Source organism: Hyla sarda, chromosome 6, assembly GCF_029499605.1.
Source record: "Hyla sarda isolate aHylSar1 chromosome 6, aHylSar1.hap1, whole genome shotgun sequence".
In the NCBI taxonomy this organism is placed as follows: Eukaryota; Metazoa; Chordata; class Amphibia; order Anura; family Hylidae; genus Hyla; species Hyla sarda.
The window spans coordinates 8,727,118-8,743,189 of NC_079194.1; the positions used below are offsets into that span (position 1 = coordinate 8,727,118).

Sequence of the window (16,072 nt, forward strand, 5' to 3'; positions counted from 1 at the left end):
ACTCCTCTGCCCCCCTTCCTCTGTATTCCTCTGCCCCCCTTCCTCTGTACTCCTCTTCCCCCATCCTCTGTACTCCTCTGCCCCCTTCCTCTGTACTCCTCTTCCCCCTTCCTCTGTACTCCTCTGCCCCTTCCTCTGTACTCCTCTACCCCCCATCCGCTGTATTCCTCTGCCCCCTTCCTCTGTACTCCTCTACCCCCATCCGCTGTATTCCTCTGCCCCCCTTCCTCTGTACTCCTCTGCCCCCTTCCTCTGTACTCCTCTGCCCCCTTCCTCTGTACTCCTCTGCCCCCTTCCTCTGTACTCCTCTGCCCCCTTCCTCTGTACTCCTCTGCCCCCTTTTTCTGTATTCCTCTGCCCCCTTCCTCTGTACTCCTCTGCCCCCTTCCTCTGTACTCCTCTGCCCCCTTCCTCTGTACTCCTCTACCCCCCATCCGCTGTATTCCTCTGCCCCCCTTCCTCTGTACTCCTCTGTCCCCTTCCTCTGTACTCCTCTGCCCCCTTCCTCTGTACTCCTCTGCCCCCTTCCTCTGTACTCCTCTGCCCCCTTCCTCTGTACTCCTCTACCCCCCATCCGCTGTATTCCTCTGCCCCCCTTCCTCTGTACTCCTCTGCCCCCTTCCTCTGTACTCCTCTGCCCCCTTCCTCTGTACTCCTCTGCCCCCTTCCTCTGTACTCCTCTGCCCCCTTTTTCTGTATTCCTCTGCCCCCTTCCTCTGTACTCCTCTGCCCCCCTTTTTCTGTATTCCTCTGCCCCCTTCCTCTGTACTCCTCTGCCCCCTTCCTCTGTATTCCTCTGCCCCCCATCCTCTGTACTCCTCGGCCCCCTTCCTCTGTACTCCTCGGCCTCCCTTCCTCTGTATTCCTCTGCCCCCTTCCTCTGTATTCCTCTGCCCCCCATCCTCTGTACGCCTCTGCCCCCCATCCTCTGTATTCCTCTGCCCCCCATCCTCTGTATTCCTCTGCCCCCCATCCTCTGTATTCCTCTGCCCCCATCCTCTGTATTCCTCTGCCCCCTTCCTCTGTACTCCTCTGCCCCTTCCTCTGTACTCCTCTGCCCCTTCCTCTGTACTCCTCTGCCCCCTTCCTCTGTATTCCTCTGCCCCCCATCCTCTGTACTCCTCTGCTCCCTTCCTCTGTACTCCTCTGCCCCCCATCCTCTGTATTCCTCTGCCCCCCATCCTCTGTATTCCTCTGCCCCCTTCCTCTGTATTCCTCTGCCCCCTTCCTCTGTATTCCTCTGCCCCCTTCCTCTGTATTCCTCTGCCCCCCTTTCTCTGTACTCCTCTGCCCCCCTTCCTCTGTACTCCTCTGCCCCCTTTCTCTGTACTCCTCTGCCCACCTTTCTCTGTATTCCTCTGCCCCCCTTCCTCTGTACTCCTCTGCCCACCTTTCTCTGTATTCCTCTGCCCCCCTTCCTCTGTACTCCTCTGCCCCCCTTCCTCTGTACTCCTCTGCCCCCTTCCTCTGTAATCCTTTGCGCCCCTTCCTCTGTACTCCTCTGCCCTACTTCCTCTGTACTCCTCTGTCCCCTTCCTCTGTACTCCTCTTCCCCCTTCCTCTGTACTCCTCTGTCCCCTTCCTCTGTACTCCTCTTCCCCCTTCCTCTGTACTCCTCTTCCCCCTTCCTCTGTACTCCTCTTCCCCCTTCCTCTGTACTCCTCTGCCCCCCTTCCTCTGTACTCCTCTGCCCCCCTTCCTCTGTACTCCTCTGCCCCCCTTCCTCTGTATTCCTCTGCCCCCCTTCCTCTGTACTCCTCTTCCCCCATCCTCTGTACTCCTCTGCCCCCTTCCTCTGTACTCCTCTTCCCCCTTCCTCTGTACTCCTCTGCCCCTTCCTCTGTACTCCTCTGCCCCCTTCCTCTGCCCCCTTCCTCTGTACTCCTCTGCCCCCCTTCCTCTGTATTCCTCTGCCCCCCTTTCTCTGTACTCCTCTGCCCCCCTTCCTCTGTACTCCTCTGCCCCCCTTCCTCTGTATTCCTCTGCCCCCCTTTCTCTGTACTCCTCTGCCCCCCTTCCTCTGTACTCCTCTGCCCCCCTTCCTCTGTACTCCTCTGCCCCTTCCTCTGTACTCCTCTGCCCCCCTTCCTCTGTACTCCTCTGCCCCCCTTCCTCTGTACTCCTCTGCCTCCCTTCCTCTGTATTCCTCTGCCCCCTTCCTCTGTATTCCTCTGCCCCCCATCCTCTGTACGCCTCTGCCCCCCATCCTCTGTATTCCTCTGCCCCCCATCCTCTGTATTCCTCTGCCCCCCATCCTCTGTATTCCTCTGCCCCCATCCTCTGTATTCCTCTGCCCCCTTCCTCTGTATTCCTCTGCCCCCCATCCTCTGTATTCCTCTGCCCCCCATCCTCTGTATTCCTCTGCCCCCATCCTCTGTATTCCTCTGCCCCCTTCCTCTGTACTCCTCTGCCCCTTCCTCTGTACTCCTCTGCCCCTTCCTCTGTACTCCTCTGCCCCCTTCCTCTGTATTCCTCTGCCCCCCATCCTCTGTATTCCTCTGCCCCCCATCCTCTGTACTCCTCTGCTCCCCATCCTCTGTATTCCTCTGCCCCCCATCCTCTGTATTCCTCTGCCCCCTTCCTCTGTATTCCTCTGCCCCCTTCCTCTGTATTCCTCTGCCCCCCTTTCTCTGTACTCCTCTGCCCCCCTTCCTCTGTACTCCTCTGCCCCCTTTCTCTGTACTCCTCTGCCCACCTTTCTCTGTATTCCTCTGCCCCCCTTCCTCTGTACTCCTCTGCCCCCCTTCCTCTGTACTCCTCTGCCCCTTCCTCTGTACTCCTCTGCCCCCTTCCTCTGTATTCCTCTGCCCCCCATCCTCTGTACTCCTCTGCCCCCCAGACAGTTAATGCACAGAGTGAACTTTGCTCCGTGCTGGATGACTGGCGATGCGGGGCGGAGGATCGTGACGTCACGGTCACGCCCAGCTTGTCATATCACGCCCTCTCCCAGAAACTTGCATTGAGGGGGCGCAGCCGCGACATCACAAGCCTCTGGCGCTGCACCCAACGCTCTAAACTAACGCCGGGCGCAGCAGGGATATTGTGGGGGTCCCCAGTGGTGGGACCCCTGCGATCAGACATCTTATCCCCTATCCTTTGGATGTGTAGGGGCGGAGTACCCCTTTAATAAGAAATAAACCCCCCCCATTCCCTAGAATCATGTGTTGGCCATTTATACTGTAACCTGCAGGAAAGGAGTTTATTATGTGAGTGCCGGATCGGTCCTCGTGCCGTTACCCCAAGTAGAGACCCTGCCGGTGGGTTGTGTCAGGTGACTCCTCTTCTGAACTGGGTTTTGCCTCATTGGAACACAAGAGGGGATTATATTTCACAGCAGGTCGGACCCCAGGGAGACATGACTGGTTATTATCAAGACGTTTTGTATTTAGGATTCAGCCAGGAGAGGGACAACCAAATAAATCAGTCAGTAACAGTTCACACGCGGGGGGTCATTTCCTCAGCAAATTTGTCAAATAAAGTTGCGCAGAATTTTGCTGCGGACTTTGGGCGCCGACTTCTTTTTATGAACCGGAAAAAGTGCAGTAAGTTTATTTGTGATTCACAGTAAAAACACATGGGGGCGGGGGGGGGGACCGATTCATCAAAGGGGTACTCCGCCCCTAGACATGTTATCCCCTATTTAAAGGATAGGGAATAAGATGTCTGATCGCGGGGGTCCCGCCGCTGGGTACCCCCCGATCTCACTGCTGTACCCGGCGTTCGTTTAGAGCGTCGGGTGGAGCGTTGGAGGCTCGGGACTTCACGGCCACTCCTCAGTAGTGAGATCATGACCACGCCCCCTCAATGCAAGTCTATGGGAGGGGGCGTGACGTTGGTCACGCCCCCTCCCATAGACTTGCATTGAGGGGGCGTGGCCGTGACATCACGAGCAGGGCCTGGCTGAGACGTTCTGAGCCACCGCCCCGCATCGCCAGTCATCCGGCACGAAGTTCGCACCCCGGACACAGAGTTACACAGAGCGAACTTCGCCCCACTCCAGATGACTGGCGATGCGGGGCAGAGGCTGGGGACGTCACGGCCAATCCCAGCTCATGACATCACGGCCACGCCCCCTCAATGCAAGTCTGTGGGAGGGGGCGTGACGTCCGTCACGCCCCCTCCCATAGACTTGCATTGTGGGGGCATGTCCGTTACGTTACAAGCAGGGCATGGCCATGGCGTCACGAGCCTCCGGCGCTTCACCCGACGCTTTAAACGAATACCCCCGCGATCAGCCATCTTATCCCCTATCCTTTGGATAAGGGATAAGATGTCTAGGGGCGGAGTACCCCTTTAAGGTCTGCGCCTAGCACTAATTGTCAAAAAATGTTGTGACTTTTGGCTGATCTATGCCACGCTCGCCAAGCGGGTATGACACCGAGGGGGCGTGGCTTCCAGGAAGGGAACGTTCTCCTGAGGGGAGGGAGTCTTGAGCACTGGGACCCCGACCAATCAAAACATTTAACGTGTCCCTGCGACCTGTCAAAATGTATTTTCTCTAAGTGACAGCAACACTTTAACTCTTCGCTTTCCCAGAAAATGCTTTTTTTGTTTGATCATTTTTGATGAATTTATTTTGATGGATCTTGTGGTTTATTAATATCGAAATGTTGCCTTGACTCGAACCTTCTACTGTAGGTTTATAGCAAGAACGTTCCGGTACATCTGCTGCCGCCGTAACAGTTGTGTCCTGTCTATATTTGTTCCGTTCAGTGATCTCTCCGGTCGGCACATACGGACTGTTCTTTCCTTGTTCCAGGTCGATCTGATGATTTACGCTATAAAATTCCTTCCTGACTTTTCATCTTTTCCTTCCAGTGTATTCGCCCCAATGAAGCCTGCACCAGCCTGGATAGCAGCATGCTCATGGTTATGGTGGACAACAAGAAGACCCTCACAAGGCCTCTGGCCGTGGTCTCGCAGGAGAAGCCCCCAGGTAATACATTTTTTTGCTTTGCATTTCTCTTTATTAAAGGGGTACTCCGCCCCTAGACATCTTATCCCCTATCGAAAGGATAGGGGATAAGATGTCTGATTGCGGAGGGTCCTGCCGCTGGGTACCCAAACGATCTCCATGCTACATCCAGCGGTCCTTTAGAGCGTCATGTGCAGCGCCGGAGGCTCGTGACGTCACACCCCATCCCATCAACTTGCATTGAGGGGGTATGGCTGTGATGTCATGAGTGGGGCGTGACCGTGACATCACAAGCCTCCTACCCGCATCACCAGTCATCCGGCACCAAGCAAAGTTCGCTCCATGCACCTGAGGTCTGGGGTGCCGCAGCCGAGATTGCAGGGGTCCCCAGCGGCGGAGAATAGCGTGAAACAGCCTGTCCCGGTTTGCAGCATAGCATAAAACAGCCTGTCCCGGTTTGCAGCATAGCATGAAACAGCCTGTCCCGGTTTGCAGCATAGCATGAAACAGCCTGTCCCGGTTTGCAGCATAGCATGAAACAGCCTGTCCCGGTTTGCAGCTTAGCATGAAACAGCCTGTCCCTGTTTGCCCCTTAAAACACAGTTGGATGGTGAGTGCAGTCTCATTTCTTCTTTGTTTTCATATAATTATAATCTTTTGTTGACGTAGCACCACCGGGACCAACCTGTGTCCTTTGGATAGGGGACAAAATATCTAGGGGTGGAGTACCTCTTTAACCTTATGGTATTAAGGGGCCCAAAATGTGCCCAGAAAATGTCCCCCACACCATTACACTCCCACCAGCCTGAACCGCTGATACAAGGCAGGAGGGATCCATTTTTATGTTGTTTACACCAAATTCTGACCCTGCCATCTAAATGTCACCGCAGAAATGGAGACCGTTCAGACCAGACGACGTTCTTCCATCTTCCATTGTCCAGTGACCTGTGTGAATTGTAGCCTCAGTTTCCTGTTCTCAGCTGACAGGTGTGGCCCCCGGTGTGGTCTTCTGCAGTTGTCTTTAAAGGGGTACTCCCTGGAAAATCAACTGGTGCCAGAAAGTTAAACATATTTGTAAATTACTTCTATTTAAAAAAATCTTAATCCTTCCAGTACTTATCAGCTGCTGTATGCTCCACAGGAAGTTCTTTTTTTTTATGTCCTTTTCTTTCTGACCACAGTGCTCTCTGCTGACACCTCTGTCCATGTCTGGAGGAACTGTCTGGAGCAGGAGAGGTTTGCTATGGGGATTTGCTCCTGCTCAGGACATTTCCTAAAATGGACAGAGGTGTCAGCAGAGAGCACTGTGGTCAGAAAGAAAAGGAAATCCAAAAAGAAAAGAACTTCCTGTGGAGCATACAGCAGATGATAAGTACTGGAAGGATTAAGATTTTTAAATAGAAGTGATTTACAAATCTGTTTAAGGGTACGTTCACACGAGCGGATTTACAGCGTATTTTACGCTGCGGATCCGCTGGTGAAGGCCCCGCTCTGTGCTGTCTTTACATGTGCCTGCTTGTCGCGGCAATACTCCGCGACGAGCAGACACACTGCAGCGATGTGCGCGGCGTACTCACTCTCCCCGCTCTGAGCTAGGCAGAGAGCTCCGCGATGTGTGAGTATACTGCGGCTCACACATCGCAGTGTGTCTGCTCGTAGCGGCGTGTTGCCGCTACGAGCAGACACATGAAAAGACAGCATAGAGCGGGGCCTTCACCAGCGGATCCGCAGCGTAAAATACACTGTAAATCCGCTCGTGTGAACGTACCCTAATTTTCTGGCACCAGTTGATAGAAAAAATATATATATTCCGGGGGAGTACCCCTTTAACGGAGTACTCCACATTTTGTTCGGAAGGCTGGGTGCAGGCTGCGGGGTTTGTGACGTAACGCCAAGCCCCCCTCAATGCAAGTCTATGGGAGGGGGCGTGGCGGCTGCCACGCCCCCTCCCATAGACTTGCATTGAGGGGGTGTGGTGTGACGTCACAAGGGGCGTGGCTGTGACATTACGACCCCCGCAGCCCGCACCCAGCCTTCCGAACAAAAATGTTCAGAATGCTGGGGCAGTGGAGTACCCCTTTAGGGTATGTTCACACTGAAGGTTTGGAGAGGAATTTCCGTGAGTAATTCTGCTCGCTTATTCCTCACCAAATCATTCAGCAACGAAAAACCCCATAGTATGTAATGACATTTCTGCTTCACACTAAGGAATTTCCGCTAGCGGAATTCTGTCACTGAATTCCGTTCCGCATGAAGAATGAACTTATTCTTTCTTCATGCGGAATTCGCGTCCTAACCCTATAGAACTCAATGTAAAAAAAAATTTCAGGCCGCCACACAGAAAAAAAAATAATAATAATAAAAAAAGAATGTCTCCTATGCTGCGCTGATTTCTGTGCGGAATGCCGCATGGAATTCCGCGCGAGAAAAAAACGCAAATTTCTAAGCTGATTTTTTTCAGTGAGAATTCCTCGCACATATTAATCAGTGTGAACATACCCTTAAGTTCGATCAGAAATGGCATTCTGCAGACCTTGGTTGTAACCAGTGGTTATTTGGGTTACTGTACCGGGCACCAGTGTATCTCATAAAGTGCCCGGTTAGCGTATTTTCCTCACCCATGTCAGATGCTCGGGGATAAGGAATACAGCGGCTGTCTACACAGACATTATAGGAGGGTAGAACATGTTTAAAATATTTGGTCCCTTGGATTAAGCTGGATGTAAACATCTCCGTACCAGAGATATCCTTACATGGGGATGTCCCTGCATTTAGTATCGCCCGGTTCAGGCGGGCAGCGAGTGTATCCGCCGCATAACGTGGTAATCCCAGAAGTGAGGACATATATCAGACATTCGGTTACTGGGCTAAAAAAAATGTAAAAAAAAAATCACCGCAGTGCGGTATATGAAAACGAAGAAGAAATGAGACGGCGCTCACCATCCAATGGTGTTTTAAGGGGCAAACCGAGACAGGCTGTTTCACGCTATGCTGTGCTCCTTCAAGCCGGTGTACGCCGTACACCGGCTTGAAGGAGCACAGCATAGCGTGAAACAGCCTGTCCCGGTTTGCCTCTGCACCTGCCTGTACCTTCACATGACTGAATTAAAGGGCTACTCCACTGGAAAACATTTATAGGCTGCAGTAATAAGAATTGAAGTAGGGCTAAAAAAAAAGGTTTGTTATATCCCGTGTCATATAATGTGCAGGCGGCTCAGGGAAACCACATAGGAAAGTGATTTAGTGCGGTTTATTTCTTCAGTTTATAGGAATAGATCAATATCGTCCTGCTGTGTATATCAGACATTCGGTTACTGGGCTAAAAAAAAAAAAAAAAAAAAAAATCACCGCAGTGCGGTTTATGAAAACGAAGAAGAAATGAGATTGCGCTCACCATCCAACGCTGTTTTAAGGGGCTAACCGAGACAGGCTGTTTCACGCTATGCTGTGCTTCTTCAAGCCTTGAAGAAGCACAGCATAGCGTGAAACAACCTGTCCCGGTTTGCCCCTGCCTCTGCACCTGCACTGGAAAACATTTTTTACTAAATCAACTGGTGCCAGAAAGTTAAACAAATTTGTAAATGACTTCTTAATCCTTCCAGTACTTATCAGCTGCTCTTATGATTCACAGGAAGTTCTTTTATTTTTGAATTTCCTTTCTGTCTGACCACAGTGCTCTCTGCTGACACCTCTGTCCATGTCGGGAACTGTTCACAGAAAGAGAGGTTTGCTATGGGGATTTGCTTGTACTCTGGACAGTTCCTAAAATGGACAGAGGGGTCAGCAGAGAGCACTGTGGTCAGACAGAAAGGAAATTCAAAAAGAAAAGAACTTCCTGTAGAGCATATAGCAGCTGATAAGTACTAGAAGGATTAAGATTTTTAAATAGAAGTCATTTACAAATCTGTTTAACTTTCTGGCACCAGTTGATTTAGAAAAAAATGTTTCCCAGTGGAGTACCCCTTTAATTCAGTCATGTGAAGGCACAGGCAGGTGCAGAGGCAGGGGCAAACCAGGACAGGCTGTTTCACGCTATGCTGCGCTTCTTCAAGCCGGTGTACGGTGTACACCTGCTTGAAGAAGCGCAGCATAGCGTGAAACAGCCTGTCTTGGTTTTCCCCTTTAAAACACTGTTGGATGGAGTGTTGGATAGAGTGCAGTCTAATTTTTTCTTCGTTTTCATGTCATTATAATCTTTTGTGGACGCAGCACCACCGGGACCAACCTCCTCTCAGGAGACCCCAATCCTGACGCTTTGTTTGCAATCTACATACCCTAGTCCTGCTAGTGCCGGGCCATTGCCTCTTGTATACAAGCAGTGCGGTATATATACCAACCAACCATAACATTAAAGTGAATACAATGATCTGGTGACAATGGCGGCTGTCAGGGGGTTATATTAGATGTAATTGACCGATCGGGAATTGGAGTTGATATTGGAAATAGGAAAAATGGACAAAGTGTAAAGGACCTGAGCAACTGCGAACAGCGCCGAATGGTGAGCAGACTCCGGGGTCAGAGCCGCTTGTGAGATCTTCCTGGTATGTAGTGGTTAGTACCGACCAAAAGTGTCCAAGGGAGGACAACCAGGGACCAAGGACAGGGTAATGGGGATCCAAAGCTCATTGATGTGTTGGGGAAGAGGGTTAGGCTGTCAGGTCCGATCACACAGAACAGCTGCTGTAATCACAGCTGTGTATGGGGCCCCGCAGACCGGTCAGATCACACAGGACATCACAGCTGTGTATGGGACCCCACAGACCGGTCAGATCACACAGGACATCACAGCTGTGTATGGGGCCCCGCAGACCGGTCAGATCACACAGGACATCACAGCTGTGTATGGGGCCCCGCAGACCGGTCAGATCACACAGGACATCACAGCTGTGTATGGGGCCCCGCAGACCGGTCAGATCACACAGGACATCACAGCTGTGTATGGGACCCCACAGACCGGTCAGATCACACAGGACATCACAGCTGTGTATGGGGCCCCGCAGACCGGTCAGATCACACAGGACATCACAGCTGTGTATGGGACCCCACAGACCGGTCAGATCACACAGGACATCACAGCTGTGTATGGGGCCCCGCAGACCGGTCAGATCACACAGGACATCACAGCTGTGTATGGGGCCCCGCAGACCGGTCAGATCACACAGGACATCACAGCTGTGTATGGGGCCCCGCAGACCGGTCAGATCACACAGGACATCACAGCTGTGTATGGGACCCCACAGACCGGTCAGATCACACAGGACATCACAGCTGTGTATGGGGCCCCGCAGACCGGTCAGATCACACAGGACATCACAGCTGTGTATGGGGCCCCGCAGACCGGTCAGATCACACAGGACATCACAGCTGTGTATGGGGCCCCGCAGACCGGTCAGATCACACAGGACATCACAGCTGTGTATGGGGCCCCGCAGACCGGTCAGATCACACAGGACATCACAGCTGTGTATGGGGCCCCGCAGACCGGTCAGATCACACAGGACATCACAGCTGTGTATGGGACCCCACAGACCGGTCAGATCACACAGGACATCACAGCTGTGTAGAGGGCCCCGCAGACCGGTCAGATCACACAGGACATCACAGCTGTATATGGGACCCCACAGACCAGTCAGATCACACAGGACATCACAGCTGTGTATGGGGCCCCGCCGACCGGTCAGATCACACAGGACATCACATGTGTATGGGGCCCCACAGACCGGTCAGATCACACAGGACATCACAGCTGTGTATGGGGCCCCACAGACCGGTCAGATCACACAGGACATCACAGCTGTGTATGGGGCCCCACAGACCGGTCAGATCACACAGGACATCACAGCTGTGTATGTGGCCCCGCAGACCGGTCAGATCACACAGGACATCACAGCTGTGTATGGGGACCACAGACCGGTCAGACCACACACAGGACATCACAGCTGTGTATAGGGCCCCACAGACCGGTCAGGTCACACAGGACATCACAGCTGTGTATGGGGCCCCACAGACCGGTCAGATCACACAGGACATCACAGCTGTGTATGGGGCCCCACAGACCGGTCAGATCACACAGGACATCACAGCTGTGTATGGGGCCCCGCAGACCGGTCAGATCACACAGGACATCACAGCTGTGTATGGGGCCCCACACACTGGTCAGATCACACAGGACATCACAGCTGTGTATGGGGCCCCACAGACCGGTCAGATCACACAGGACATCACAGCTGTGTATGGGGCCCCACAGACCGGTCAGATCACACAGGACATCACAGCTGTATATGGGACCCCACAGACCGGTCAGATCACACAGGACATCACATGTGTATGGGGCCCCACAGACCAGTCAGATCACACAGGACATCACAGCTGTGTATGGGGCCCCACAGACCGGTCAGATCACACAGGACATCACAGCTGTGTATGGGGCCCCGCCGACCGGTCAGATCACACAGGACATCACAGCTGTGTATGGGGCCCCGCCGACCGGTCAGATCACACAGGACATCACAGCTGTGTATGGGGCCCCGCCGACCGGTCAGATCACACAGGACATCACATGTGTATGGGGCCCCACAGACCGGTCAGATCACACAGGACATCACAGCTGTGTATGTGGCCCCGCAGACCGGTCAGATCACACAGGACATCACAGCTGTGTATGGGGCCCCACAGACTGGTCAGATCACACAGGACATCACAGCTGTGTATGGGGCCCCACAGACCGGTCATATCACACAGGACATCACAGCTGTGTATGGGGCCCCACAGACCGGTCGGATCACACAGGACATCACAGCTGTGTATGGGGCCCCACAGACCGGTCAGATCACACAGGACATCACAGCCGTGTATGGGGCCCCGCAGACCGGTCAGATCACACAGGACATCACAGCCGTGTATGGGGCCCCGCAGACCGGTCAGATCACACAGGACATCACAGCTGTGTATGGGGCCCCACAGACCGGTCAGATCACACAGGACATCACAGCTGTGTATGGGGCCCCGCAGACCGGTCAGATCACACAGGACATCACAGCTGTGTATGGGGCCCCACAGACCGGTCAGATCACACAGGACATCACAGCTGTGTATGGGGCCCCACAGACCGGTCAGATCACACAGGACATCACAGCTGTGTATGGGGCCCCACAGACCGGTCAGATCACACAGGACATCACAGCTGTGTATGGGGCCCCACAGACCGGTCAGATCACACAGGACATCACAGCCGTGTATATGGGGCCCCACAGACCGGTCAGATCACACAGGACATCACAGCCGTGTATATGGGGCCCCACAGACCGGTCAGATCACACAGGACATCACAGCCGTGTATATGGGGCCCCACAGACCGGTCAGATCACACAGGACATCACAGCTGTGTATGGGGCCCCACAGACCGGTCAGATCACACAGGACATCACAGCCGTGTATGGGGCCCCGCAGACCGGTCAGATCACACAGGACATCACAGCTGTATATGGGGCCCCGCAGACCGGTCAGATCACACAGGACATCACAGCCGTGTATGGGGCCCCACAGACCGGTCAGATCACACAGGACATCACAGCCGTGTATGGGGCCCCGCAGACCGGTCAGATCACACAGGACATCACAGCCGTGTATATGGGGCCCCACAGACCGGTCAGATCACACAGGACATCACAGCCGTGTATATGGGGCCCCACAGACCGGTCAGATCACACAGGACATCACAGCCGTGTATATGGGGCCCCACAGACCGGTCAGATCACACAGGACATCACAGCTGTGTATGGGGCCCCGCAGACCAGTCAGGATAATGCCCCCTTTGTTCAGACATTGTTCAGGAATAAGGAACATGACAAAGATGAAGGTTTTGCCGCAGCCTCCAGATTCCCCAGATCTCATCCAGTCGATCATCTGTGGGATCTGGTGGTGAAGTCCCCTCCATGGAGGCCGCTCCTCACCTCTTGGGATATTTGTAGATCTTTGCCTTAGTATTAGAGGTGTTTGTGGTGCTGGTGACGGACATTTTATTCCCAGGAAGGAATCCTTCAGACTACAATGGCCGCAGATTTCTCGTCTGCTGGAGATCGCGGGTGTCGCTGATCAGAATGACGTTCAGAGATAAGCGGCTCAGGAAGGAATGCAGCCGAGTGAGATAGAAAAGAATCCACATCCCTTATTGTATAACAGCTCCGAGAGATGGGAATTATTATCCTGTTTGTTGTTATTGTCTATTTATTGTATTTTATATGAAATCGTTAGTTCTAGGCAGATCCTTACATAAGGGGAATCGTCCTCCGTATTCCTGCCAAACGAATTTATTGTATCTGTTTATAATATGTTTATGTCTGTATGATGAATATTTATGTGGATCATTTGAATTCTTTCCTACAGGAACTTCAAGCAATAAAGTGCATCCAAGTATCCCCGAACGTAAGTCTAATACGCTGTGTGATAGTAACATATTATTACTGCAGTTTATAGTCTTTTCCGGTAGGGGGTGGAGGAGTCTGCAGGGACAGAGGAGTCTGGAGGAGGACAGAGGAGTCTGGAGGAGGAGGACAGAGGAGTCTAGAGGAGGAGAACAGAGGAGTCTGGAGGAGGAGAACAGAGGAGTCTGGAGGAGGAGGACAGAGGAGTGTAGAGGAGGACAGAGGAGTCTGGAGGAGGAGAACAGAGGGGTCTGGAGGAGGAGGACAGAGGAGTCTGGAGGAGGAGGACAGAGGGGTCTGGAGGGAGGAGGACAGAGGAGTCTGGAGGAGGAGAACAGAGGGGTCTGGAGGAGGAGGACAGAGGAGTCTGGAGGAGGAGGACAGAGGAGTCTGGAGGAGGAGGAGGACAGTGGATTCGGTAGGAGAGGACCGAGGGGTCTGAAGGAGGGGGAGTACAGAGGACTCTGGTGGAGAAGGACAGAGGTATCTGGAGGAGAGGGAGGACAGAGGAGTCTGGAAGGAGGAGGACAGAGGGGTCTGGAGGAGGAGGACGGAGGGGTCTGGAGGAGGAGGAGGACAGAGGAGTCTGGAGGAGGAGGACAGAGGGGTCTGGAGGAGGAGGACAGAGGGGTCTGGAGGAGGAGGACAGAGGGGTCTGGGAGGAGGAGGACAGAGGGGTCTGGAGGAGGAGGACAGAGGAGTCTGGAGGAGGAGGACAGAGGGGTCTGGAGGAGGAGGACAGAGGAGTCTGGAGGAGGAGGACAGAGGGGTCTGGAGGAGGAGGACAGAGGGGTCTGGAGGAGGAGGACAGAGGGGTCTGGGAGGAGGGGATAGAGGAGTCTGGAGGAGGAGGAGACAGAGGAGTCTGGAAGGAGGAGGACAGAGGGGTCTGGAGGAGGAGGACAGAGGGGTCTGGAGGAGGAGGACAGAGGAGTCTGGAGGAGGAGGACAGAGGGGTCTGGAGGAGGAGGACAGAGGGGTCTGGAGGAGGAGGACAGAGGGGTCTGGGAGGAGGGGATAGAGGAGTCTGGAGGAGGAGGAGACAGAGGAGTCTGGAAGGAGGAGGACAGAGGGGTCTGGAGGAGGAGGACAGAGGGGTCTGGGAGGAGGAGGACAGAGGGGTCTGGAGGAGGAGGACAGAGGGGTCTGGGAGGAGGGGATAGAGGAAACTGGAGGAGGAGGAGACAGAGGAGTCTGGAGGAGGAGACAGAGGAGTCTGAAGGAGGAGACAGAGGAGTCTGAATGTAAGGTGTCTGGAGGGGAAGTTGTACAGAAGAGTCTTACAGGTTGCCCCCATTGATAACACATATACGTTCCGCCATGTGTGGGGTCGGCAGGAACAGCTGTCAGTCTGTCAGAAGCCTTTATAGTCGGTCTGAGGCCCAATCCCCACAATCCCCGGGCTGTGGCCTCCATGCTGTCTCTCCTGTTGACCTTACTTTTCCACTCGCCCTTCAGATTTCGGGTCAGCTCCTTCACTCTCCCTTTATTATTAGAATAGGACGGATGTGCCATTCATTGAATAAAACAAAACCCCTGAAGGATTGAGAATAAATAGAAGCCTCGTGGCCCTCAGAGTTGGTGTCTCTGCCTCTTCTCCAGCTAAAGGAAATGTTGTATTTTTTTTTGTCTGGAATTAATTTCAAACATTCGCAGCTCTGCCAAATATTCAGAACAATAGATTCTATTTCGGTAACATTTTTGTGTGTCCTTTGCCTGACATCACTGGGCTTTTCGCGAGCGGTTCCTCTCTCCACCTACAAATGGGCGCCGGTCCAAGAAGGTTTCGTAGGTTACAGAATAGACTTGGCTGAAATATGGCCGTACACATGTTAGGAATAAGTGATATTTCCTTAAATCCTGGTAATATTGTCAGGGCGGCTTTTATAGGGCCACCGCCACCGCCACCGCCGCTGCAAAAACCCATTCATCACAGCGAAGGACCGAAGGGCCGACTCCTCGCGGCTACTCCTGGTTGTGTTGATCTCATAAGGAAAATCCCACAGACGTTCTGGTATAGGGGCTGATTTATGGCCTCGTGGAGGAAATGGCAATACAGTGACCCCCCGACCTACGATGGCCCCGACATACGATCATTACAACATACGATGCTTTTGTATGTCGGGGCCATCGCATAAACGGCTATCCGGCAGCGCAGACTGCTTCAGCTGCCACCGGATAGTCGTTTACGGTGCCCCGTGTGGTCCGCTGACGATCACTTACCTGCCCTTGGGGCTCCGGCGCGTCCTCTTCGGGATCCCCTGCATCGTCGGCGCTCTCCATCGTCGTCATCACGTCGCTGCGCTCGCCGTCCCGTCATCCAATAGGAGCGGCGTGCGTAACGACATGATGGCGGCGACGGAGAGCGCGGATGCCGGGGAAGCAGAGGCCTTGCCGGAGCAGCGGGGACACCACGGGGACGCGGCGACAGCGATGGAGGGCGACATCCAGGGCAGCGGTGACGGTCCGGAGCGGCGGGGACATGCTAGTATAACCTCCAATAACAGTGGTCTTCAACCTGCGGACCTCCAGATGTTGCAAAACTACAACTCCCAGCATGCCCGGACAGCCGTTTACGGTTCCCCGTGTGGTCCGCTGACGATCACTTACCTGCCCTTGGGGCTCCGGCGCGTCCTCTTCGGGATCCCCTGCATCGTCGACGCTCTCCATCGTCGTCATCACGTCGCTGCGCACGCCGTCCCGTCATCCAATAGGAGCGGTGTGCGTAGCGACG

The 16,072-nt window shown here is 53.8% G+C and overlaps 1 protein-coding gene across 10 annotated transcripts in view; it reads left to right on the forward strand.

Annotated features, from left to right (window-relative positions):
• TGFBR3 (transforming growth factor beta receptor 3) overlaps positions 1–16,072 on the forward strand; it is a 378,593-nt gene that overhangs the window by 321,574 nt on the left and 40,947 nt on the right. For all 10 annotated transcript variants that reach the window (XM_056523161.1, XM_056523160.1, XM_056523159.1 and 7 more), the window contains 2 exons: positions 4,819–4,936; positions 13,301–13,339. In XM_056523161.1, coding sequence (XP_056379136.1) covers positions 4,819–4,936; positions 13,301–13,339 — 157 coding nt within the window. The remainder of the gene's footprint in view (positions 1–4,818; positions 4,937–13,300; positions 13,340–16,072) is intronic.